This window comes from Indicator indicator, chromosome 2, assembly GCF_027791375.1.
Source record: "Indicator indicator isolate 239-I01 chromosome 2, UM_Iind_1.1, whole genome shotgun sequence".
NCBI classification, from domain to species: domain Eukaryota; kingdom Metazoa; phylum Chordata; class Aves; order Piciformes; family Indicatoridae; genus Indicator; species Indicator indicator.
In genome coordinates, this window is record NC_072011.1 from 63,507,690 (window position 1) to 63,532,762 (window position 25,073).

Genomic DNA, 25,073 nt, shown 5'->3' on the forward strand with positions numbered 1-25,073 from the left:
GTTGGATTTGGTGATCTTAAAGGTCTATTCAAATGAAACAATTCTATGGTTTCAGGGTTGATGGTTGAACTCAATTATCTTAGAGGGTTTTTCCAACCCTAATGATTCTATGAGAGAATAATGATTCTATGAGGGACTTTTCATAAGGGTGTCTAGCAACAGGTCAACTTCAACAGAAGACTCAAAAGAAGAGAGAATGTGAAACTGAAACTGTCTTTGTCATCAGTGTCCTTATTTCACTACATAGAAGACAGTAAAAACCATGATCAGTTATTGACCATCAGCTCCCAGCTACCTGTGCACTCTTTCTTAAAGACAACTGAAAACTAAATGATGACATGGATGGCTTGATGAGGTGGGGTTGCCATATTAAAAAAAAAAAAAAAAGCATTTATTAGATGACTTTTGCTAAAATGATTCACATGCAAACTCTCAATGGGTTTGTAAGACATTACCTCCCAATCCAACCTTCTGCACCAATCAGTCTTTTCTGAAGGGAAGGATTAAATCAGTGCAAATCGATCTGCAGTTCCAAAAACTCACCTTTTCCATTTGCAGAAGGCTAAAAGAGAACCTCAGACTTTGCTTCACCATATGATATGTCAAACTGAATGCATTGCAGAGCACCTCATGGAGCACACTTCAATTTTCACACTTTTATTGACTTTTATAACAGCAGATGAGTCCTGAACTTCTGAGTACTGCAAAGGAAGTAATTTTACGCCCCACATATTCTAGGCTGATCAAAACCTTAAATCTTTTCTGAGTGTGTCTCTGTCAGTAGCAATAAAAGATTTGTCTATGGGAGATGATATCCTTCTCACTCTCTACAGCTCCCTGAAAGGAGGTTGTGAGTGACACTGGTGTTGGTCTCTTCTCCCAAGTAATCACCAATAGGATGAGAGGAAATGGGCTTAAGTTGCACCAGAGAAGGGTTAGGTTGGACAAATCTCTTTGCTGCAAGTGTGGTCAGGCATTGGAACAGGCTGCCCAGGGAGATGGTAGAGTCACCATCCCTGGAGGGGCTCAAGAAGCTGTAGATGTGGTGCTTCAGGATATAGTTTCGTGGTGATGGTAGCTGGGTTATGACTTGATGATCTTGAAGGCCTCTTCCAACCCTAGTGATTCTATGACTCTGTGATTCTGTGGTTGTATGGTTCTGGTGATTCTGCTGGCTGTGCTGGACCTGCTTGTTGCCCAGCAGCAACTCTGCTCTCTGTGCTTATATTAAGCTCCATGCTACAGCCCAGCACTGCTCCCAACTGTGGTGTTAGCTAGGATGGAAAACTTGCCCAGCTTGTTGTAATCTTCATCTGTCTCTTTCCAGGCCCTCAGTAGGCAAGGGAAGATACCAAAAGTCTAATGAAGACCTTCTCCAGTATCTAAAAGCTAATGAAACACATCAAAATAAGAGAGTGGTAGGGGTGACCTGCCCTGAGTGACCCTGCTTTGGAGGGGGGTTGGACTCGATGTCTGGAGATCCCTTCCAAACTCTGGCATTCTATGGTTCTATGATTCCATGAATTCCATGATTCTATGATTCTATGAATTCCATGATTCTATGGTTCCATGAATTCTGTGATTCTATGAATTCCATTATTCTACGATTCTATGAATTCTATGATTCTATGGTTCTATGATTCTATAGGTCTTTTCCAACCTTACTGATTCTGTGATTCTGTGAATTCCATCATTCTATGATTCTATGAATTCCATGATTCTATGACTCCATGAATTCTGTGATTCTATGATTCTATGAATTGCATGATTCTATGATTCCATGAATTCTGAGATTCTATGATTCTGTGAATTCCATTATTCTATGATTCTATGAATTCCATGATTCTATGATTCTATGAATTCTATGATTCTATGAATTCTGGTGGGCAGGATCTCTCTGGCAGTTTGGTTAGCAGCCTGCTAGTGTTGCAATGCTTAGGCTCCCTTTGTAGAGCCACCTTCAATACAAAAGGATTTTTTTTTCTTCTTTTTGCTGTAAAATTAGTGGGAACAAAGATTGACTGCCTCTGGATGTGTAATTCAATCGGAAGACTCTGAAAAATGTGACTGAAAAGCAGCCCTGTTTGCCAAAAGGCTGACAAGCTATTTGCACAAAGCCATGGAAAGCATTCTGGGAGATGTCAATAATGAGCAGGATAAATGTTCTGCAGCTTGATAACTAAAGGGAGCGAGCTGATCAATTTCAAACACGTTCAGAGTGCTGCATTGTGCTCGAGAGAGTCACTTTAGATGGATATTGCTTCTGGATTTATACAGAAAGAAGTTGTTCTGAAATAGGGCTGCTTCTGTTTCAGGTGATTTGACATCTTATTGTGTGTAAGTAATGTTTGTTTACATGCAGTATGTGTATGCCATTCCCTCATAACATCTCTAGACTTCAAAAATAGCAAAGGCTTGGGTTTGGGATTGGGTTGTTGTGGGGTTTTTTTTTTTAGCTTTTCTCATGTTTAGATATACAAAATTCAACATCTTTCTATAGGGGAAATATAAATATTTGAGCAATATATTCATGAAAACACAGAATCACAGACCGGCTCAGGCTGGAAGGGGACCTCAGAAATCATCTACTCCAACCTCCCCCCATGGGCAGGGACACCCCTCACAGAATTCTAGAATGGTTTGGGTTGGAAGGGACCTTAAAGACCAGCCAGTTCCAACCCTTCTGCCATGGGCAGGGACAGACACCTCCCACTAGCCCAGGCTGCTCAAGGCTTCATCCAACCTGGCCTTGAACACCACCAGGGAGGAGGCATCCACAGCCTCCCTGGTCAGCCTATTCCAGAGTCTCCCATGGCAGGGGAGTTGGAAACAGATGATATTTAAGGTCCCTTCCAACCCAAACCATTCTATGAACCTATGATGTACAGATGACGATCAAACCAAGCCTATAGCCTCAACATTTAACGGTGCTTTCAGAGGTATGAGTTAAACTGCAGTAATGAGGGGAGGAGGATGGTTGAAGGCAGCCTTTTTTTTCTCTCACCAAAATGTTGTCGTGAACTCAATCTAAGTAATTTTGCCATCAAATCAATTATGAAAATTGAAGACGTGAAAGCGTCGGAGTTGAAATGTCTTTGACAAAAATACAGCATTGTTGAACTCTGATCACACATCAAAAGTGACATCATGCATAAGCAGAGTTCTTTTTTTCAGACATTAAATGAACAACTAAATAGCTTGCATGAAGCATGAGGCATAAGGCATGAGGCATGTCTTCCAGGTCTCTCAGGAACTTTACTCTGTGCTCTCAAGTGACTGAAGAGCCGGAGTGAGTCTGGACAAAGACAACAAACTTCTGAAGGGTCTGGAGAACAGGCTAGTGAGAAGCAATTGAGGGAACTGGGGTTGTTTATCCTGGAGAAAAGGAGGCTGAGGGGAGACCTCATTGCTCTCTACAACTCTGTGAGAGCAGGTTGAAGCCAGGTAGAAGTTGGTTTCTTCCCCCTAGTAACAAGTGGTAGGATGAGAGGGAACAGCCTCAATGCACCAGGGGAGGTTTAGGTTGGACATTAGAATAAACTCCTTCACTGAAAGGGTTCTCAAACAAGCTGCCCATGGAGGTGGTTGAATCCCCATCCCTGAAGGTGTTTCAAAGAGGCAGAGATGTGGTGCTGTGGGCCATGGTTTAGCACCAGACTTGATGGAGTTAGAGAATGGTTGGAATGGATGATCTTAAAGGTCTTTCCTAACAGAAAGAACCTGATGATTTTATGATTCCCAAACCAAGTAAAGTCAATGTCTGGCAAAACGATTGCCAGGTCTGGGAATTCCATTTCTAATCTGTAGTCCACTCCCACACCAGTAGGTTTTTTTTCCTAGTTCCTATTTTTCCAAACTTCTCGTCCCCTTCCTGACCCTTGCAGTATAAATACAAAAGTAGATGGGTGGTTGGTTTTATTAAAGATTATTTTTTTGCACCTCCTGCATATTAGAACAGACAGTCCTAGGAGAAAATACTTTGTAGAAAATAGCTCTGGTGTTTTAAAGCTTTTGGAGCAGTTCCCTTCCCTTTCTGCTAGCAGCAGGGAGACACAGACAGTAGGAGAAAAGAATGGAATAATAAAATCCTTTTATGCCTCTATTTCTACAGCTCTTCAGAGCCTTCCGGGCTTCATTGAGACTTCACAGACACAGGTAGGTTTTCAAATCTGTCTAGAAACAGATTTAAATGTCAGGCTACTGAAGTCTGCCCGTGCTGCTTTCCACTTAATGCCTCCTCTTTTCAGGGGTAAGTTTTGAACACAGTAACCCAGGGCAGGCTGCTCCAACTCCCTGGTGCCAAACGTCGCTGTCCTCCCACACTGCAGCCATCTCAGCGGTGCTACAGATGTTTAATTAGCAAAGTGCCTCAGCAAGGCAAGAGAAACTTTCCCACTCAAAGGGAAAACACTCTCCTGCAGGAAACAGGAGGCACACAAAGTTTTAGTGAAGTTCCACTCAGTTCTCCTCGTCTTTTTCATATTCTCTGAGGTTTCTCCTTAGCACAAGCCAAAACCCTTTCTCTCAGTCCGTATTCACACTGCCACTATGATCACAGGAAAACTGAACACCTTCGGTGCACGATAATTAAGTGTACTTAGAATCCAATTAATATTTCATCTGTCTCCAGGCAGGCACCAGCTTTGTTCTTACACCACCGAAACCCTGTTCATTACTCATTTCAGTTAAAAAAAAAAAAAAAGCAAAAAAAAAAAAAAAAAAAAAACAGACACAAAATGAGGCAGAAAGCAAAGCAGCCCTCTAACACAACTTGTACAGCTTCTAAAGAAAACTGAAATCCAGGGGGGAAAAGGAGAAAAAAATAGTGTAGATAGCAATACTGACATTTACTCAGCTACAACATTCACAGCTATCTCCTCTTCTTGCTTGCTGTTACTCCTGAGAAACTTCTCTGCCCAAGAGAAAAACAACTCTACATTCTCTGCCCAAATGTAGACTTAGATAATGCTTGGACTCAATGACCTTAAGTGTCTTTTCTAACCCAAACAATTCTGTGATTCACACAGGAAGGTTGTGGATGCCCCCTCCCTGGAAGTGTTCAAGGCCAGGTTGGATGAGACCTTGAGCAGCCTGGGCTAGCAGAAAGAGCAATGGCTTCAAACTAGAGAAGAGCAGATTTAGACTGGATGTTAGGAACAGGTTCTTTACAATGAGGGTGGTGGAAGACTAGAACAGGTTGCCCAGGGAGGTGGCTGGGGGCCCATCTCTGGAGGTATTCAAGGTGAGGCTTGACAGGACTCTGAGCAACCTGATCTGTTGAGGATGTCCCTGCTTACTTCAGAGGGGGTTGGACTAGGTGACCTTTGGAGGTCCCTTCCAATCCAGACCATTCTATGATTTTATGTGTCTCAAGCATGATAACATCAGGGCTTCGTCAGCTCTCCTGCTAAACAAAGACACTTAGAAAATAGAGTCAACACCAGATAAATATTAATATGTAATATACCCCCAAAATAGAAGAAAACAGATTATGTGAGGTTTTTCCTCCTATCTATTCATTTATGTGAAGGTGACTTTGAAAACCCAATATAAATTACACAAAAATATCTAATTATACCTGCTGGAGGGCTTGAGGTTGCTTTTTTTTTTTTTCTCTGTTTGTGTGTTTGGGTTTTTCTGTCAATTACTCTGGATCAGCCTTCAAAAATATGACAGCTTCCTGCTACTGACATTTCAATATGCCCTATGCTCAAGCACTTCTACCAAATTAATTATCTGAAAATATCAGGCTCTGACAGTTCTGAGGGATGACACTGAGCCTAAGCAGGAAGCTGCTCACAGAGCTTCTGAAGCCCCCACGCTTCACTGCACAGCAGTGCAGGAGGAACTAGGGGCATGGATTTGAAGCCTGTTTCTCTGCAGGGCACTGGTCCAGTTGGAACATACTCCAAAGATAAGGGAAAAACAGAATGGTTCAGGATCATCAAGTCCAAACATTGTCTAACTCTACCAGGGCAACTAATACACCATATCCCTGAGCACCGTATCTAGATGTCTTTTAAACACCTCCAGGGGTGGTGATTCAATCACTTCCCTGACCAGCATGATCCAGTCTTTGAGAAGCCTTTCAGCAGAGGATTTTTTCATAATGCCCAACTTATCTTCCCTGCTGTACCTTGATGCCACTTCCTCTTGTGCTATCAGCTGTGACTTGTGAGAAGAGACCAACATCCACCTCTCAACAACCTCCTTTCAGGGAACTGTACAGAGCAAGAAGGTCTCCCCTCAGCCTCCTCTTCTCTAGTCTAAACAAGCCCAGTTCCCTCAGCTGCTCCTAAAACTTATTCTTAAGAGCCTTCACCAGCTTCATTCCCCTCCCTGGACACACTCCAGCACCTGGATGAACCTGTGGCCTCACCACTGCCAAGTACAGGGGCATAGTTACTTCCCTGGTCCTGCTTGGCCACACTATTTCTGATGTAGACCAGAATGCTGTTGGCCTTCCTGGCCACCCAGGCATTCAGCTTTTGCTTCTGTCAGCAGGCTGAACATCCACTTTCCCACCTCCTTATGGCTTTTTCCTCCACAGCCTGTGTGTAATGGCTGTGTAAGTTCCAGGCTTTCTTAAGGATGAAGAAGCAGACTGGAAAATCATAGAATCCTAGAATGGCTCATGTTGGAAGGCACCTCAGAGATCATCTACTCCGATCTCCCTACTATGGACAGGGACACCTCTCAACCAGACTTTGTTGCTGAAGGTCTCATCCTGACCTTGAACAGCCTCTGGAAGGAGGCATTCACAACCTCCCTGAGCAGCCTATTCCAGAGACGCCTCCTGTTTGTTACACAGAGATGCCTCCATGCTAGAGATAACAATAATAATTAGTAGGTAAAATAATGAGCAAAACTGCAGCCCCTTTTTCCTCCACCCAAGTGACTATGCTGTTGCATTCCCACCAGTCTCACACATTCAGCTGTTTGGACAGAGATTTCACACATTGTATTAATGAATTATCAATCAATAACAGGATGTTCATAACCCAATGCCTGTTTGTCTACAAGGTGTGAAATTGAACATCAGTAATGATGCGTAGAAGACAGACATCAGCAACTGACTTTCCTCCTTCTCTCTGATAGTCAACATGTATCAGGAGGGCTGGGGAACCTCTCCTACAAAGACAGGCTGAAGGAATTTCGGCTGTTCAGCCTGGAGAAGAGAAGGCTCCAGGGAGACCTTAGAGCTGCAGTTCAATATCTGAAGGGGACCTCCAGGAAGTCTGGGGAGGGACTGTTCAGAAGGGCCTGTGGGGATAGGACGAGGGGAAATGGTTTGAAACTTGGAGCAGGGGAGATTTAGGCTGGACATCAGGAGGAAGTTCTGCACAATGAGAGTGGTGAAACTCTGGAATAGGTTGCCCAGGGATGTGGGACTGAGCAGCCTGCTGCACTTGGAGGTGTCCCTGCTGCCTGCAGGGGGGTTGGACAACATGACCTTTGAGGGCCCTTTCCAACCCAATGCAATCTGTGAATCGCTGGGGAAAAGTCTGGAATTCTTTTCAACTAGAAATATTCTCACTCAGCGAATTAAACAACTTCCCCTCACTTCTTCATCTGTTCAGGGAGAAACTCCAAACTCCCATTTGTCTGCTTGAGTTTTAGTGAATGACAGAATCTTTTCCTGGCCACAGTAAAACTGAAAATTAAGAATCTATTTGAAGTCTTCATGAATAAAGATACTTCTGATGTGGAATAACAAGTCCTTTATTGAAGTAGGCTATGATTCTATTCTTTCCTTCTGTGTGAGCATACTGCAGCTGAAGAAGACTACTTAACTCTCAGTGAATATATATTTGAATGGTGAGGTTCAAAGAGAAACTAAATATTGGAACGCTGGCTTCAGACTTTAAATTAAAACTCCATGTCCTAAGAGTTTGAATCTGTCTTCTGCCTAATTCAGAGCTCTCTCATGGGGCTGCTTCAGCTTCTGGTATATACAATCTTCTGGATGAGACCACAATTTCTCTTTCTTACTGCATTTGTCAGTTTTATACATGCTTTTTTTTTCTTATTCCCTGTATTCAAGAGCAAAACCAAAGAGCTCCAATTTTGCTGCGCAAATAATTCACCAGGCATGTTTTGCCCAGCTTTGGCTGTTTTAACAATCTCTGTAGAAGATGGCAACCTTATTTCTTCCTGCAGAAGATCCCCACATCCTGTTGCAAATGTAATTATGAGAGTAGATGTAAAATACAAAAATACTGAATGCCCTACCATTCCTGAACATCAGATTGCTTGGCTGCAGAACTGACCGTTCAAGTGGTCAAAACAAACGACTGTGTCAGGCCAACGGATCACCCGAGATAACCTCATGAACTTCAACAAGGCCAAGTGCAAAGCCCTACACCTGGGTTGGGGCAATCCCAAGAACAAATTCAGACTGGGTGAGGAGTGGCTCAGGAGGTGTCTGGAGGAGAAGGACTTGGGGATGTCAGTTGGTGATAAACTCCCCATGAGCCAGCAATGGTCACTGGCAGCCCAGCAGGCAGCTGTGTGCTGAGCTGCATCCATGGCAGGGAGAGCAGCAGCACAGGGAGGGGATTCTGCCCCTCTGATCTGATCTGCTGAGACCCCACCTGCAGCACTATCTCCACTTCTAGTATCCCCAGAATAAAAAGGACATGGAACTGCTGGATCAAGTTCAGAGGAAGCCACAAAGATGATCAAAGGGCTGGAGAACCTCCCCTGTGGGGACAGGCTGAGGGAGTTGGGGCTGTGCAGCCTGGAAAAGAGAACACTACAGGGAGACCTTAGAGCAGCCTTCCAGTACCTGAAGCAGGGCTACAGGAGAGCTGGGGTGGGACTTTTTACAAGGGCTTGTAGTGATAGGATGAGAGGGAATGGCTTTGAGCTTGAGGAGGGCAGATTTAGACTGAAGATTAGGAAGAAATTCTTTCCAGTGAGGGTGGTGAGACACTGGAACAGGTTGCCCAGGGTGGTGATGGATGCTTCCTTCCTGGAAGGCCAGGCTAGTTGCAGGGAGGTTGCAACGAGATGATCTTTAAAGTCGCTTCCAACCCAAACCATTCTATGAATCTCTGAATCAAGATGTTGAATTTGGAGAAAGATAAATCTCCTTTTGATGCACATTCCATAATGTTTGAGACTTTATCCATGATGTTACATTCTGACTTAAGGGAATGCTTTGATTGGTGTTTCTAGTTAGTCATAGAGCCATGGAGTGTTAGGGCATGACCTGGCCTTTTTGGGGGACTCACTGATATAATGAAATTATTGATATGATGGAATTATTCCAAGCAAAATCAAACTGTTTGTACAGTCTGCTCTTCTCCTTACATGTTACCACAGTATATGGGATACACTGACACTGAAGAAGGCTGCCAGAGAGGTTATGTTATCTCTTCTGGAGACTTTCAAGACCCAATTGGATGCATTCCTGTGTGGCCTGCCCTATGTGATCCTGCTCTGGCAGTGAGGTTGGATTTGATCTTTATGGGGCTCTTCCAACCCCTAACGTTCTGTGATTCTGTGATTCTGTGATTCTGTGATTCTGTGGTTCTGTGATTCTCTGATTTTCTGTTTCTTATTCAAGACCAGAGGGGTTGGTTTTGATTATTTAGTCTCATTTCCTGCATAATGCAAATTACAGGCTGTCAGCCAGTACAAGAGAGGCCTCCTCTTTAAGCAGTTTAATAGCTAAGAAGCTAGGAAATATATTTTTAGACTTTCTGAAGCCTGCTCTTCTGACTTAGGTCTCGAGAGTATGCCAACGAGGTAGAGGAGGGTAGGCACATCCTTGCCTCCCAAGGTGGGTAATTAGCATGACCTAGATTTGTGTACATTTCTGAGAGTCCTATGTATATATTAAATGCTATAGGGCTGATGAAATGCACATCTTGTAGGTGTTCTGAAAAGGAAAATATTAATTACACTTTTGTCTAAGGCAGAACTTTCTAAAGCTTGCTCCTTTAAGGAGACTGCTGATTTCAGAGACAACGCAAGGCATACCTCAGCTGGCTTAGAAAAAGGAAAAAACATCAAATGCATGGATTTTCCTGCAAGAGAGGGTAAGTGACACACAACAGTGATGTATGGATGCAGGCACTACAGTCAGTTTTATTGCTTGAGAGAGAGGGGCCACTCTCACCACTCTCATTGTGCAGAACTTCCTCCTGGTGTCCAGCCAAAATCTACCCTGCTCCAATTTCAAACCATGGCCCCTCATCCTATCCCCACAACCTCTCCAGGCAACCCATTCCAGAGTCTCACCACCCTCATACCGAAGAACTTCTACCTAAGATCCAGTATAATCCTGCTCTCAGCTTCAAACCATTCTCCCTTGTCCTGTCTCTACTCACCCTCTGCAGCCTTCCTGGAGGATTCCTTCAGCTATTGGAAGGCAGCTCTAAGGTCTCCCCACATTATTCCTCTCTCCAGGATGAACAACCCCCATCTCCCTCGGCCTCTCCTCATAGCAGAGGTGCTCCAACCCTTAGATCATCTTTGTGGCCTCCTCTGGACTCTCTCCAACAGCTCTATGTCCTTCTCATGCTGGGGACAGCAGAACTAGAGGCAGGATTGGAGGTGGGGTCTCAGCAGAGCAGAGTCAAGGGGCAGAATCCCCTCTCTTGCCCTGCTGCCCACACTCCTCTGGCTGCAGCCCAGCACACAGCTGCCTGCTGGGCTGCATGAGGGCACTGCTGGATCCCGGGGAGCTTCTCAGCATCCTCAAGTATTTTTTCTTCAGGGGTGCTCCCAACCCACTCTGCAGCCAGTCTGGATTTGTGCCTGGGGTTGGCCTGACCCAGATGCAGGCTGTATGAGTATATATGAACAGAGCAATTCTATACAGATAAATAAACTGGACAAGAATCATATAAAATCACCAATACCCAAATTCCCCTGTATTGCTCTAACCTTGCACTTTAAATATTTTTATATGATTCTTCTCTGAAATCTAAATTTTCTTCCAAACCTTGCAGCACAGTCACAGTTCTAGACAGTATCCTTATTTGAATAATTTACTGCAGAGAGCCATGGGGCTGAAAATTCTGCTAAGGGCAGCAAAATAATCAGTCCATGTCTGCCAGGGACACAGCTGTATTTACATGTGTTTGAAGGTTCATCATGATGCAAGCACTTTGAGGTACACCTGCTAAATGTATATATAAACCTTGCATAAGTATGCAGGTGAAATGAGAGCACCAGTTCAGTACTAACACCACAATCATCTCAGGGTGTTCAGGTTTAGAAAGATTAAATTCCACATAATTGCACCCAAATAACTCTTCCATACGTGAAGACTACACAGCAATGAATCTGTAGTTGCAGTCAATATAAATGATACCAAATTTCCATTTAAATGACATCCATGCAAAGTGGAAGCAATGGTGGCAAGGAGGCATTTGGATCTAAAACTGATTTACACAGTGATTCACAGATTGCATTGGGTTGGAAGGGACCCTCAAAGGTCATCTTGTACAAACCCTCTGCACTCAGCAAGGACACCTCCAGCTACAGGAGGCTGCTCAGGGACACAGCAAGGCCGATCTTGAATGTCTCCAGGCAGGGGATCTCAATCACATCCCTTGGCAGCCTGCTCCACTATTTCACCTCTCTCTGAAGAACTTCCTCCTGATAGCCAACCTAAATCTCCCCTGCTTCCATTTGAAACCATTGCCCCTTCTCCTATCCCCACAGGCCCTTCTGAGCAGTCTCTCCCCAGCCTTCCTGTAGAACCCCTTCAAATAATGAAACACAGCTCTAAGGTCTCCCTGCAACCTTCTTCTCTCCAGGCTAAACAGCCCCAACTCTCTCAGCCTGTCTTCATAGCAGAGCTTCTCCAGCCCTCTGATCATCTTGGCGGCCTCCTCTGGACCCACTCCAGCAGGTCTAAATCTCTCTTCTGTTGGGGTCCCCACAGCTGGACACAGCTCTGCCAGGTAGGTCTCAGCAGAGTGGAGCAGGGAGGGAGAACGCATGGTTTCAGTAATAAAATGACAGCATTAAGTCTCTCACATGCATGCAAACACAGCTTTCAAAAAGGATTTGCCTGTAAGTGAGCTTGGTGATTTTTCTGAAGGTCACTTGTGGACTCATGCAAGCAGCAGGCACATTTCCTTGTAACACCAAGTTGTTAATCAGAGCCCTCAGCTATCAGTAACTAGCAGCAAAATGCTGTTGCTCTGAGATGGAAAGCACTTAATCTGGTACCTTTTTGCTATTACCCAAATTCTTCCTAATAAAGATATTCACATCCAGTGAACTAAGAAATCAGGTAAATTCTTCCTCATTTTCACTCCTAGAGCTGTGTTACTGTTGGGTGGGAGTGGGTTCATACAATTACCAATGTAGCTGGCATCAGGAATCAATCTCGGAGCATTTTCAGCTCACAGCTATGCTTCAGCAGCAGAATATTAATGGTTGCAAGAAGCTATTTAGCCTCCTTTTCTTAGGGTGGATACTCCTGAAAATAGGATGAAAATGGCTCCTGCTATGAAATGTAGGACAGAGAAATTCACTAAGGGTGACTCCAGTGAAAAAATTCACAGACTTATACTCACTTACTGCTTAGTTTTGCTTCCCAGGTAGGTAGGAATGGATTCTTTACTATGAGGGTGGTGGAACACTGGAACAGGTTGCCCAGGGAGGTGATTGGGGCCCCATCCCTGGAGATATTCCAAGTGGGGCAGCCTGATCTAGTTGAGGATGCCCCTGCTGACTGCAGAGGGGGTTGAACTAGACGACCTTTGGAGGTGCCTTTCAATCCAGACCAGTCAATGTTTCTATGATTCTGTGATTCCTCTCTGTCTGAATACACAAAAGGGATTAGACCCAGCTCCTTTTATTTCCTCCCACCCCTAGTATAAAGCCTCTACTCAGGTCAATGCTATGATGACAACAATGTCAGGTTCTCTGGTAGCCTCTCACAGCTGAGGTTGCTTCTATGCAGCTTTAGAAAAGGTTCCAGTGAATCAGCCCAGATATTTCCCTTCTTCAAGGAACAAATGGCTACTTGAAGCAGGAAACAAGATGTACCAGAATCTCTATGCCACATCAGCAAGTGACATCAGCCTCTAAATTAAATGGTGTGATGATCAAAAAATTAGTATTAAGTAGGTGCCAACAGAAAAAAAAGCTCCAAATATAGCTGATGCAAGAGGGGGGGGGAAAGGACTTCTTTCAGCAGAGTAAATGAGTGCAATAAAGAGATTCAATCAGTGTCATTACCTCCTGTGTCTGGAAAGAAGATATTTGGCTAACAGGGTAATATGCATGAAAACTGCTAGAAGAATGGTGAAGGTGGAAGTTCATAGCAACCTCCATGGTCTGTTCTCAGTTCCTAAGAAAGTTTTCTCCTTTGTGCTCCTGAATTTCTCAGCTCATTGCACTGTTTCTCTGTTCTGCTGATACTTAATTGCTCTGTGTGGTCCCTGAAGTGAAGATAGAAAGCTACCTTCAAGCAATTAAGAGTGGCAGGATTATAGAAGGCTTTGAATATCAGGAAAGAGAGATATTACTCTAGTATCAGTGCAAATGATGTTGTTTAATTAAAAGATTTAAAAGGAGACTGGATCATTCAAACTTTTTGTTGGTTATAAGTACCTTGGCATATTATTACAACCACAGCAAATTACTGCAGAGTTGAAGAGTAGGTTAAAATTTCTGAATGCAAGATTTTTACTTTTTATAGATACATAGAATGGGTTGGGTTGGAAGGGACCTTCAAGATCATCTAGTTCCAATGCCCTGACAAAGGCAGAGGCACCTTGCACTAACCCAGGTTGTTCAAGGTCTCATCCAACCTGGCCTTGAACACCTCCAGGGAGGGGGCATCCACAACCTCCCTGGGCAACCTCTTCCAGTGTGTCACCACCCTCCCTGGAAAGAATTTCTTCCCAACCTCCAGTATAAATCTGCTCTCCCCAAGCTTCAGTCCATTGCCCCTCATCCTATCATTACAAGCCTTTATAAAAAGTCCCTCCCAAGCCCTCCCCTAGCCCCCTTCAGGTACTGGAAGACTGCTCTAAGGTCTCCCCAGAGCCTTCTTTTCTCCAGGCTGAACAGCATCAACTCTTTCAGCCTGTCCCCATAGGGGAGGTTCTCCAGCCCCCTGATCATCTTTGTGGCCTCCTCTGGACCCTCTCTAACAGTTCCATGCCTCTGTTATGCTGGAGGGGGGCCCAGAACTGGACTCCTACAACAACTGACCAGACTATTTCAAATATCTTAATCATTTCCTGGTGGAAAAATATGGTGATGATGTTCATTTAGTGAGCATAGCCTGTATTTTCAGCCATATCACTACAACTTCAGGGTGGTTCCTCACTTTCATTACACTTGTATTCTTTCAGAATTCTGATAAAGTGTACTCCTTAATTCATAGAATCAGGTTTGGGTTGGAAGGGACCTTAGACATCATCATGGGCAAAGCTGAGTAAGCATGCATGGAGACAAATGTTAAACTTGGTTGAAAATACTCCTCTCCTTAGGGCTCTGATTTCTTTCCTCTGAACTGGTGAAACTCCACTAAATGTGATTCTGAATGGATTAATGTTCAAGTCAGTTGAGGTTTCTGCTCTAAGTGAGATGGAGAAATAATCTCCAATTACTTCTGCTTTTCACTGAAATAAAATAAATGAGTCTGTTGGGCTGACTGGTTTAGCTGCTTTCATAGATTTCAAAGACAGAATTTTTATGCTAGGAAAATCTTAGAGTGAAGCTCTAATCTTTAGTGCCACTCTAAGGATGCCTTTCTGCTCTGCTCTGGTGAGACCTCATCTGGAATCCTTATCACATGAAGGACAGGGACCTGATGGAGGGGGTCTAGAGGAGGGTCACCAAGATGATCAGGGGGCTGGAGCACCTCTGACACGAGGACAGGCTGAGGGAGCTGGGGGTGTTCAGCCTGGAGAAGAGAAGGCTCCAGGGATGCCTAATAGCAACCTTCCAGTACCCAAAGGGAGCTATAAGAAGGCTGCAGAGGGACTGTTTGCAAAGGCCTGAAGCGACAGGAGAGGGGCAATGGTTTGAAATGAGAGAAGAGCAGATTGAGATTGGATGTTAGGAACAACTTCTGCACCATGAGGGTGCTGGAACACTGGAACAGGTTGCCCAGAGAGGTGGTTGGGGTCCCTTCCCTGGAGATATTTAAGGTGAGGCTCAACAGGGCTCTGAGCAACCTGAGCTAGCAGAGGATGTCCCTACTGACTGCAGGGGAATTGGACCTTTGGAGGTCCCTTCCAACCCAACCCATTCTATGACTGTCACAGGGTGAGAGCTGAAATCATCCCCCTCCCACCATCACAATGATTCTATGACGCATTTGGCTCAGTAATATCAAGTCCAGGTATCAAAAGAAGGTGGAATGTAGAACATTCCAGGAGGTTCTACAGGATATCCACTTCTCTGTAATGTCTCTTGCTTTGGAAATGTCTAGGAAATTTCTATGAAACTCTTATGGAATTTCACACTGTGACAAAAATAAAGACTCCTGCAGCTTTTAGTTCTCATTTGCTAGGTGCATTTTTATATGTATAAAATAAAATGTTTGCATTAATGAAGAAATTCCTGCTTTTCCTCTTCCTTCACTGCTTACCTGCTCAAAATTCTATTTATTTCCTCCCCGCCCCCACCCCTTCAGAGTAACAGCTTTACAATATCCCATCCTCAATAAATCCCCACCTAGTTTTTGGCCTGAAAGATGGATCCTTCAGCTTGAAAGACATTTCACATTATTTTGAAATGCCCTCTGTCAGCATACCCATCTTCTGGAGAAATTTACGCTCAGAAGTGGAGCCTAGTGTCAAGAAAGCCAAAAACTTCACTATTTACTGTCCTACATCACAATGCTTCCTGGACCCAGCAGAAAACAACCCCTTGGAAAACATAACATTTTGTTACTTAGGCCTCCCCCTCCCCCCTTGTAGCTCCACTTTTGTTTTCTATGCTTTGAATCATTTACACAGATGTTAATATTAACGTCTGTGTAAATGATTTATGATAATTTGTGTGAGCTCAGAACGATCCAGAATATGGTAAGTGTCTTCTTTTGGTGGTGGAAAGGGGCTAGGACTCACAGAATGTATTGGACATTAACAGATGGTGATTTATGGCAGAAATTTATGAGATATTTATAGCTCTATGAAGACCTTAGAGCAGCCTTCCAGTACCTGAAGGGGGTTAGAGGAGAGTTGGGGAGGGACTTTTGACAAGGGCTTGTAGTCACAGGACAAGAGGGAATGGATTGAAGCTGGAAGAAGGCAGATTTAGACTGGAGATTAGGAAGAAATTCTTTGCAGTGAGGGTGGTGAGACACTGGAACAGGTTGCCCAGGGAAGTTGTGGGTCCCCTCCCTGGAGGTCCCCTCCCTGGAGAGGTTCAAGGCTAGGTGGGATGATGCCTTGAGCAACCTGGGCTAGTGAAAGGCATCCCTGCCATGGCAAGGGGCTTGGAAGCAGATGATCCTGAAGGTCCCTTCTAACAAAAGCCATTCTGTGAAGGAATGTATAAAATTCTTGCATGGATTCTTTTGTAAATTATGGAAGGCTGTCAGAATGTTTGAGATGCTAAATGGAGGGTAAATTTTTAAACATTATTGATATGCTCTTTCTTACCAGCCACCAAGGAAATGTGGCTTATCCATTCTTCTGCTGCAATGGCACTTAGAAATCATTTCTGGTACCTGAGCTTCTCTGTAAAACTTCTAAATTACCTCAGTTAATTTCTAGCAGTGAGTCTTTCAACCAAGCTGCTGTCACCCAGCATATCCAGCTATGTGACCAAGCCAAGAAGCCCTCTGTCCATGTTTTGTGGATGGCAGGAAGAAGCCAGCTGCAGCTGAGAAGGCAGGTAACTGAATCCACGTCACCAGAGCACCCAGCCCAAATTAACCACCCGTGCTAGAGCTCACTGCTCTACCAAAGCTTTACATTTACATTTACATGGCTTCTTGGTGGCTCAGGTCAAGGAGGTCTGGAGGATTCAAAGCATCACAGTTTGCATTGAGTTGGAAGGGCCCTCAAAGGTCATCTTGTCCAACCCCCCCACAGGGGCACCACCAACCAGATCAGGCTGCCCAGGGCCACATCAAGGATGATTTTGATGCAGGGGGGTGGGACCAGATGACCTTTGAGGGCCCCTTCCAAGCCAATGCAATCTGTGGATGTGTGGATTTTTCTAGCTGTCAACTGAATTATCTGATTGGTAGCAAGCAAATGAGTGGTGTCACTTGGGGGGGGTACAGATACCCTACGACAGCTTCTGCAGTATAAAACTTGCTCTCTTCTGGCCACGAAGTTGGCACCTATATAAACTGTTGTTCTGAAGTCTCCCTTCTCCCTTTATATGTGGTGCACCAAATCCCAGCATATCAAGAGGCTGTAATCTAATACACCAAACTGCAGCTCTACTATCAGTCTTCTGGCTGAAACACTTAGTGCTCAGCTGGCTATCACTGCACAGTTTGTTATGGGCCTGAGCGACTCGCGTGGGATTTAAAGCTGCACATCACCTCTAAAGTAACAGAGGAGGAGGATGAACAGAGTGGTTAGGTACAGGATGAGTAACATCTACAGCCAAAAGCATATTTACATAGAAGCCACAGGGACAAATATGTTCAGGCTGAAGAGAACTGCAATATAAAAAGCAAGTCATACATTGTACACTTCTTTTGCATGTTCAGCCAGTAGTAATGTTGGATTTCAGGCTCTGCTGTTTTCTCTTTATTTCCTGGCCCCTGACAAGGTTTTCCAGTCCATGCAGTGTTTTGTCCTGCTCTTGCAAGCTCCTCCAAGCAACAGATCCAGAAAGAGGGACAAACAATGAGAGGTTGCTCTGCTGGGTAGCTTGAATGATACAGGATTTTGCTATGCTTTCCTGCATTGCCTCTCTCTTTTTATCTTTGCCTACATCTGAGCGGTACTTTATTTTTCCCAGTGGGATGCATAATTAGATGTGGCTTTAGAGTGACACACAGTGAAGCAGGGCTAATCCTTTTTTTCCTGATCATATTGGCCATGGTGGTGTTAGGTCAGTGGTTGGACTAGATGATCTTGGAGGTCTTTTCCAACCAGAACAATTCTATGATTCTATGTCAGCTTACGTTGTAATAACTCAGTTGCAAATCCCTTTCCTTGCTCATTCAAAGAAAATGAAAAGGAGAGGAATATTTGGGGGAAAAAAAAAAAAGAAAGAAAGAAAAAGAAACAGAGTGTTTTACATCATTTGCCATGAGGTTCTCCCCCACCTCAACCCTGCCCTTGTGAGACCCCAACTGGAATATTGCATCCAGTTCTGGGCTCCCCAGTTCAAGAGGGACAGGGGTCTGCTGGAGATCAACAGAGCCCCAACAGAGGGCTACAAGGATGATGAAGGGACTGGAGCACTGCCCTGTGAGGAAAGGCTGAGAAACCTGGGGCTGTTTAATCTGGAGAGAAGACTGAGAGGGGATCTAATCAATGTCTATAAATATTTGAGGGCTGGGGGTCATGAAGAAAGGGACAGGGACAGCCTCTGCTCACCTGTGCCCTGTGACAGGACAAGGGGCAATGAATAGAAACTTCAGCCCAGGAAGCTGCACCTCAACATGAGGAGGAACTTTTTCACTGTGAGGGTCAAAGAGCAATGGAAAAGGCTCCCCAGAGAGGTTGTGGAGTCTTCTACTCTGGAGACATTCAAGCCCTGACTAGATGTGTTCCTGTGTGACCTGCATTGGAGTCTATGGTCCTGCTCTGGCAGTGGGGTTGGACTCAATGACCTCCAGAGATCCCTTCCAACCCCTAACATCCTGTGAGCCTGTGATTCTATATTGCTACTCATCATGAAGTAACTCTGCATGGGAAATCTGAGAGGTACTTAACTTGTGACAAAGCAATGGTGGTGGAAATGGTAATTTTTTTGGACCACCTACAACAGCTTGGCACAAATGTGCATGGGCACAAATTGGGGCAAACAACTCCTTTTCCACATCTGTTACGAGTAGGAGACTTTAAAGCTTGCTTGGAATCCAAACAGTTGCCCTGAGCATCATATTCAAGTAGTCTATGGAAAAGTGGAGCCCATTTCCAAGCCTTACCTTGCCTGTATCGTTTCAGCAGCACAGCTGTGACAACTCTACTCCTGAAGCTGGATACAGGGAGGTGATTTCCAGAGGGAAAAGAATTAATTTTGAAGTATTTCTGAACATTTATCATGCTTATCAGGCAATAAATGAATGCCAGTATAGCTGAAGGCTTGTGGCTCCTCCTAGAATTAGATTTAGCATTTACAAGGAGTAATGGATCAGCGAATAAGTTTTGTAAGGCTCTAAAGAGCTAAATAATAATAATAATAAATAATAATAATAATAGCAATAATAATATAAAAATGCAATACAGTCTTCTGTACAGACTCTTAGCTTTATGTTATACCCTTCTTTATCTCAGCTGGTTCTACACATAGATCAACTTCTATGACCTCAAGTACTGACAAGTCTCAGCACTGTGACATCTCCTGAGCTTTGCTTCTGCCCTTCTCTAATTGACAGTGACAGCTTTGTTAATATTCATAAAGCTTCAAGAAAAACATTGTGGGGACATTATCCAGGATATATCAATTGATATTTACAATGAAATGACAACTAGCAGGTGTGACCAGTGAGATTGTGCTGGATTTTGTACTGCTTGTCCATGTGGAAAGGCTCTCTCCTTCCTCTGTCAACACCAGATCCCTGCCCTGCCAACACTCTGTCCCAATTCAGAGATTCATAGAATGGCTTGGTTTGGAAGGGACATTCAAGATCATCTAGTTCCAACCCCCCTGCCATGGGCAGGGACATCTTCCACTAGCCCAGGTTGCTCAAGGCTTCATCCAACCTGGCCTAGAACACCTCCAGGGAGGGGGCATCCACAACCTCCCTGGGCAACCTCTTCCAGTGTCTCACCACCCTCACTGCAAAGACTTTTTTCCTCATCTCCAGTCTAAATCTGCCCTGTCCCAGTTCAAATCCATTGGCCCTCTTCCTATCACTACAAGCCCTTGGAAAAAGTCCCTTCCCAGCTTTCTCGTAGCTCCCTTCAGGTACTGAAAGGCTGCTCTAAGGTCTCCCCAGAGCCCTCTTTTTCTCCAGGCTGAACAACCCCAACTCTCTCAACCTGTCCCCATAGGAAAGTGTTCTCATCCTCTGATCATCTTTGTAGCCCTCCTCTGGACCCACAGCTCCATGTCCCTCCTATGTGGGGGCACCAGAACTGGACACAGTTCTGAAGGTACATTGTTTGTCATTTTTTTTTTCTTTCCCAATATCCACAAAGATAATGAAAATGGTGATGCTTCAGCCATTTATACTCTTATACATTACACAGTAAAGCTTCTTAGAAGTTGGGGTTTTTTTTGTTGCTTATGTTTCCAAAATAAGATTAAGTCATAAGATAATTGCTCAGAATTTTGCCATCATTTTTGTTCCTGCCCTTACCTGCTTCTAAAGGCCTGGAACTTAAAACAGAAGCTTGGAATAGGTGCAAATTACTTCAATGCTGAGCTCCTCTTTTGTCCCTTCATTCCTTACCATCACTCTCCCACTTTGTCATGTGTTACAAATGTCTGTTAGCACAACTGCTTCAGGGGGACATGTTTCAATAGCTGATACTGAGGCAGTGTCAGGCATCAATACAAAGATAAAGTAGTGGTTGAGCATAGAGTGTTGGTTGAAGATAGAGTAGTGGCTGAGGATAGAGCAGTGGTTGAGGATAGAATAGTGGTGAGGACAGAGTAGTGGTTGAGGATAGAGTAGTGGCTGAGGACAGAGTAGTGATTGAGGATAGAGTTCAACACTGAGGGATGTTTTCTGTTACAAGCAGCTGGAATTTGTTGCATAAACCCTTTCCACCCATTTGAACAAGCACACACCATTCCTCCGTGACCTGAGCTAGATTGTATGGTCCTGTTCTGGCAGGAGAGTTGGACTCAATGATCTCTTTGGGACCTTTCCAAGCCCTGACATCCTGTGAGCCTGTGACCATTCTATTTGCAGAAGAAGTTGTGTGTGATTACCAGAAGATAATAGCCTGGGCTCACATCTAAATTTAATCCAAAAATTCCTTTGTGAAAAGAAAAATGTAGTCAAATCATGTGATGACTGGTAACTGGAGGCTAAATTATGCCACAGGGCACTATCACTCAACATTAAATGGAGATAAGATAGCCAAGGTCTTTTTTTTTTTTTTTTTTCTAAATATCATTGGTAAACCTTTTAAAACAAAATAAAATTTTAAAAGGCAAACTATTGCACAATGCTTGCAATGGTTTTCTTTTACAAAAAAATCTGCTTTCCAGATCTACTAATTGTAATATGTATCATAGAACCATTTAGGTAGGGAAAGACCTTTAAGGTCATCAAGTCCAGCCATTAATTCTACTCTACCAAGTCCACCACTAAGCCATGTCTTGCTCAGTTTCTGGCATGTGGTGGGCAAAGAGCTCAGGCTCAGCTGGAAGCTGTGCTCCTCCACCCCAAACTCACCAGTGGGACAAGCCATGGTGTCACCCATGGGTACACCCACCTCTGAGGTCCTGCTGAGCAAAGCAAGGAGAATAGTTTCCTAGGACAGAGATGGAGATCCCCCGGATTTTCCTGCCTTCAGAGTGTTCCTATGGCCCCTTTGAACTAGTGGGACTTTCCCCAGAGTGGAGAGGAGCTCAGCAGCTCTGGGAAATTCCCCCTGAGATGAAAGTGGAGTGGGAATTTGGGCAGTGAGAGCAGCCCACTGCAGTGCTGTAGCCCATGGGGGAATCTCTCTTTTCCCCACCATTTTCTGCCCCCTGTGCATGATCCCCCCTCTGTCTTCCTCATCCTCCCAAAGCAGCAGCACAGAACTCCTATGGCAGGCAACAGGATTTGTGGTTGCAGGCTAAAATGAACATTAGGAAAAATCCTGGACATTGGGTAAAATTTGTTCACTGAAAGAGCACTGGAACAGGCTGCCCAGGGAGGTGGTGAAGTCACCATCCCTGGAGGTGTTGTGCTTCAAAGCCATGTAGATGTGGTGCTTGGGGACACTGATAATATTTGTGTTCTCATCCTTTTATACCAAAAAATAAAAGACTTCAGTGTTATTCATGTTCTGTGTATAGAATCATCTAGGGAAAAAAAAAAAAACTAAATCACCTAAATATTAATTAAAATTATCTATAATGTCAAAGTTCAGTAACTCCAAAATGCCATTTTAAGGTCACTCCACCCAAGACACTTAGTGTGGAGACAGTCACAGTAAGTAATAAGGAAGCCAGTAAGTAAGTAAGGAAGACAGTAAGTAATAACACACAGAGTACTGTTAGGAAAAAACACAAGGAGCAGCCATCCTCCAAACAAAACAATCCTATCAAACAAAGAAATCTGTGGACCACTTTTCATTCTGCTTGCTTAAAACTTCTCCTAAGCAAGAAGATTTCCAGCTCCAGAGCACACACAGCCCTTTAAAGAGTATCCCACTTCCAACCAGGTACACAGTTTCTCCAGCAAGTCCAACGTGCAGAGGGATGAGACACTACAGATTTGTAATTCCAGTCTTTACATCATGTCAACTTTCTAGGTGTGGAAACACTACATCAGCCAAGACAAGAAGGAACCTGGGATGCTGTTTCTCATTAAATTGGTTAGGAGCATTGCAGATTGGATTTCTGATTTATACCAAGAGTAGGCCCACCCTGAGAAATGCTTCAGATGAACAAAAGTGTATTACTCATCCTATGTGACAGAGATGGAATGGCTTTTAATGACCAGCTTCTCATCTTAAAAATAAAAAAAAATCTTTGCATGAGGTCTGTGAAGAAGCATCCTCACAGCCAAACCTGGTGTTTATGATACAGGGAAAGTCTTGACCCTACTGCACATGTTCCCTCCAGGAAGCAGAAAGTAAACATGGCTGGGATCTTTACATACAGAAACACAAGAGAGTAAAAAATTGCTGACATAAACTCCACTTTTTGGCATTCATTCTTCCTCCTTCCTTTGTCCCAGACATAATCACAACGATTAATGCAACAAGGGAAATCTCAGGTCAGATGTGAGCAGCTGATAGCAGAGACTTGCTGAAGTCAGTGCTATTCAGATTTCAAACTTACATCAAGCTGTGGACTGGCCCTGGACAGATTATCTCCAGAGAGTCTCTGCTGAACAACAGGGTGCTTTTTTTCTATGCCTGGTGGCTTAGACTACAGTTCTCTGAGAAGAGAAAAATGCATACCTCAAAATGTGGCTGCTTTCTCATCCTGAAAGCCTTCTATAACTGTAGCCTCCTTTTATCACTGCCAAACCTTTACACCTCTCACAAAACCAGGAGACAAGCTTGGAAAAAGGTCAGCCTGTACCTTCAGGATGCTTCTCCTTACCTTGACATCCACGAAATATTTACTTTTCAAGTATACCTACCTCACGTTATCAGTGCAAAAAGATTTGACATTGATTTGCATTGCTTATACATACATTAAAGTATACTGATGGCATTAAAAAAAAGGAAGAAAATCATGTAATACCTTTACTTTTACCTATGGATTTGGTGAAATGGTTCCATGAAGAAAGCATTTCCAGACAAGAAGAGAATAAAGAAGAGGAGAGAAACAACAGTAAGAGTCATGAGTATATGTAAATGCCATAGTAGCTGAACATGAAGAGACAAAGCGTAAGGGAAGTGTCTGGAGACAAATGGAGATGCAATCAGTGTCATATTAGAGACTGAATTTCTTTTCTTCCAATCATGTACATGCAGAGAAACACAGATTTAACCCATGCTTAGATAAGAAAGAGTGACACAAAAGGAACACAGACAATGGGTTGGAGGGGGGGGGGGATAAATTAAAAAATCACTGATTTGATTAGGTTGCAAAATTGTACTCTCAGCATTCCAGAAGCCAGGAGCAGGTGCTTTCTGCACATTTCCAATCAGCCATGCATTAATGGGGAATGGACTCTTGGGTGTGTACAACGTGCCAAGCTGAGCCTCTTCTTTCAGGAGCTATCTGAAGAACGCTCTTGTGCTTCATTGACCTTTTATTGAATCACTCAGCGTTGTATATTTCTGATCAATGCACAAAATTTTCTCAAGCACCTTCTTATTTCTCTCACCTCTTTTTTTTTGTTTGTTTGGTTTTTTGGTTATTGCATTGCCAGAGGGGGGAGTTGAGGAGGCAGGAAGGACAAAAGCTTACGGAGCAAACAAACGAAAAACAAACCAACAAAATCCAAAATTAAATAAGAGAAGATGTGACTAAAACCATGTGTCTATTTGCAGCCAAAGACAGCCTTCAAGCATTTGCCCATCGTTTGCAGTGATGGATTCAAAGCAGCTACAGAACAAGAAGAAACAATGAAAGCAGAGTGGAAAAGGAACAGAGCCCATACCTTGGTCGCCCATCATCAGGTGCGCCAGACCTTGAAGGGAAACAAGAGCACAGTCAGCAATGAACAAGGGAGCACGGGAAGGTGGTGTCACAGTGACAAAAATGTTTTGTGACAGGCATCTGTTTCCTATGAGATGTCTGCATCACAGAGGGAAATCAAAGAGCATTTTTCAACCACTGGTTGGAATGCTTTGGGCTACGAATAACAGAACTGCAGTTCAAACACTGGGTGCTGGTTGAGTGCCTATTTGTTCTGTGCAGTAGTTGGGATGGTAGGAAATTACCAAATGCTTTCAAATCCAACCAATTCCTTTAGGATTTCATCTATCTTTATCATATTTTGGTTATACTGCTTGGAACACTTTGCTAGGAGGACTTCCTGTCCTCTACAGGTGAAATGTTCAAAACCTGGAGAAGTGTAAACCTGAAAAATGGGCTGGGTCTGATCTTTTTCCCCTCGTTAAAAAAAAAAAAATAATGAGCATTTCAGGTAGTTAAATAAAATTCCTTAGTCACATTGAAATGGTAATGCAAAGGATGTCTCCTTATTTGTGGAATAACGTGGCAGCAGAATGAATTTGGTTCAGAGAAGGCAAATTATTACATAAGCAATAGAAAATACACAACAAGAAAGGAAATTTAAATGACAGCTTCTGAAGCTCGTTCAGCAATCTGTGAGAAATGGATTTGGCTTTATCTTTCTATTTCCAGATGAAATC

General features: G+C 43.7%; 1 protein-coding gene across 17 annotated transcripts in view; it reads right to left on the reverse strand.

Moving 5' to 3' along the window:
• Nucleotides 1–25,073, reverse strand: part of NRXN1 (neurexin 1) — a 767,737-nt gene that overhangs the window by 658,829 nt on the left and 83,835 nt on the right. For 10 of the 17 annotated variants that reach the window (XM_054395786.1, XM_054395818.1, XM_054395763.1 and 7 more), the window contains exons 3-4: nucleotides 24,356–24,385; nucleotides 23,491–23,502 (exon numbers count right to left, since the gene is read on the reverse strand). The exons of 4 other annotated variants lie outside the window; for them this stretch is intronic. In XM_054395786.1, coding sequence (XP_054251761.1) covers nucleotides 23,491–23,502; nucleotides 24,356–24,385 — 42 coding nt within the window. The remainder of the gene's footprint in view (nucleotides 1–23,490; nucleotides 23,503–24,355; nucleotides 24,386–25,073) is intronic. 3 more of the 17 variants (XM_054395809.1, XM_054395728.1, XM_054395779.1) reach the window with 1 other exon arrangement.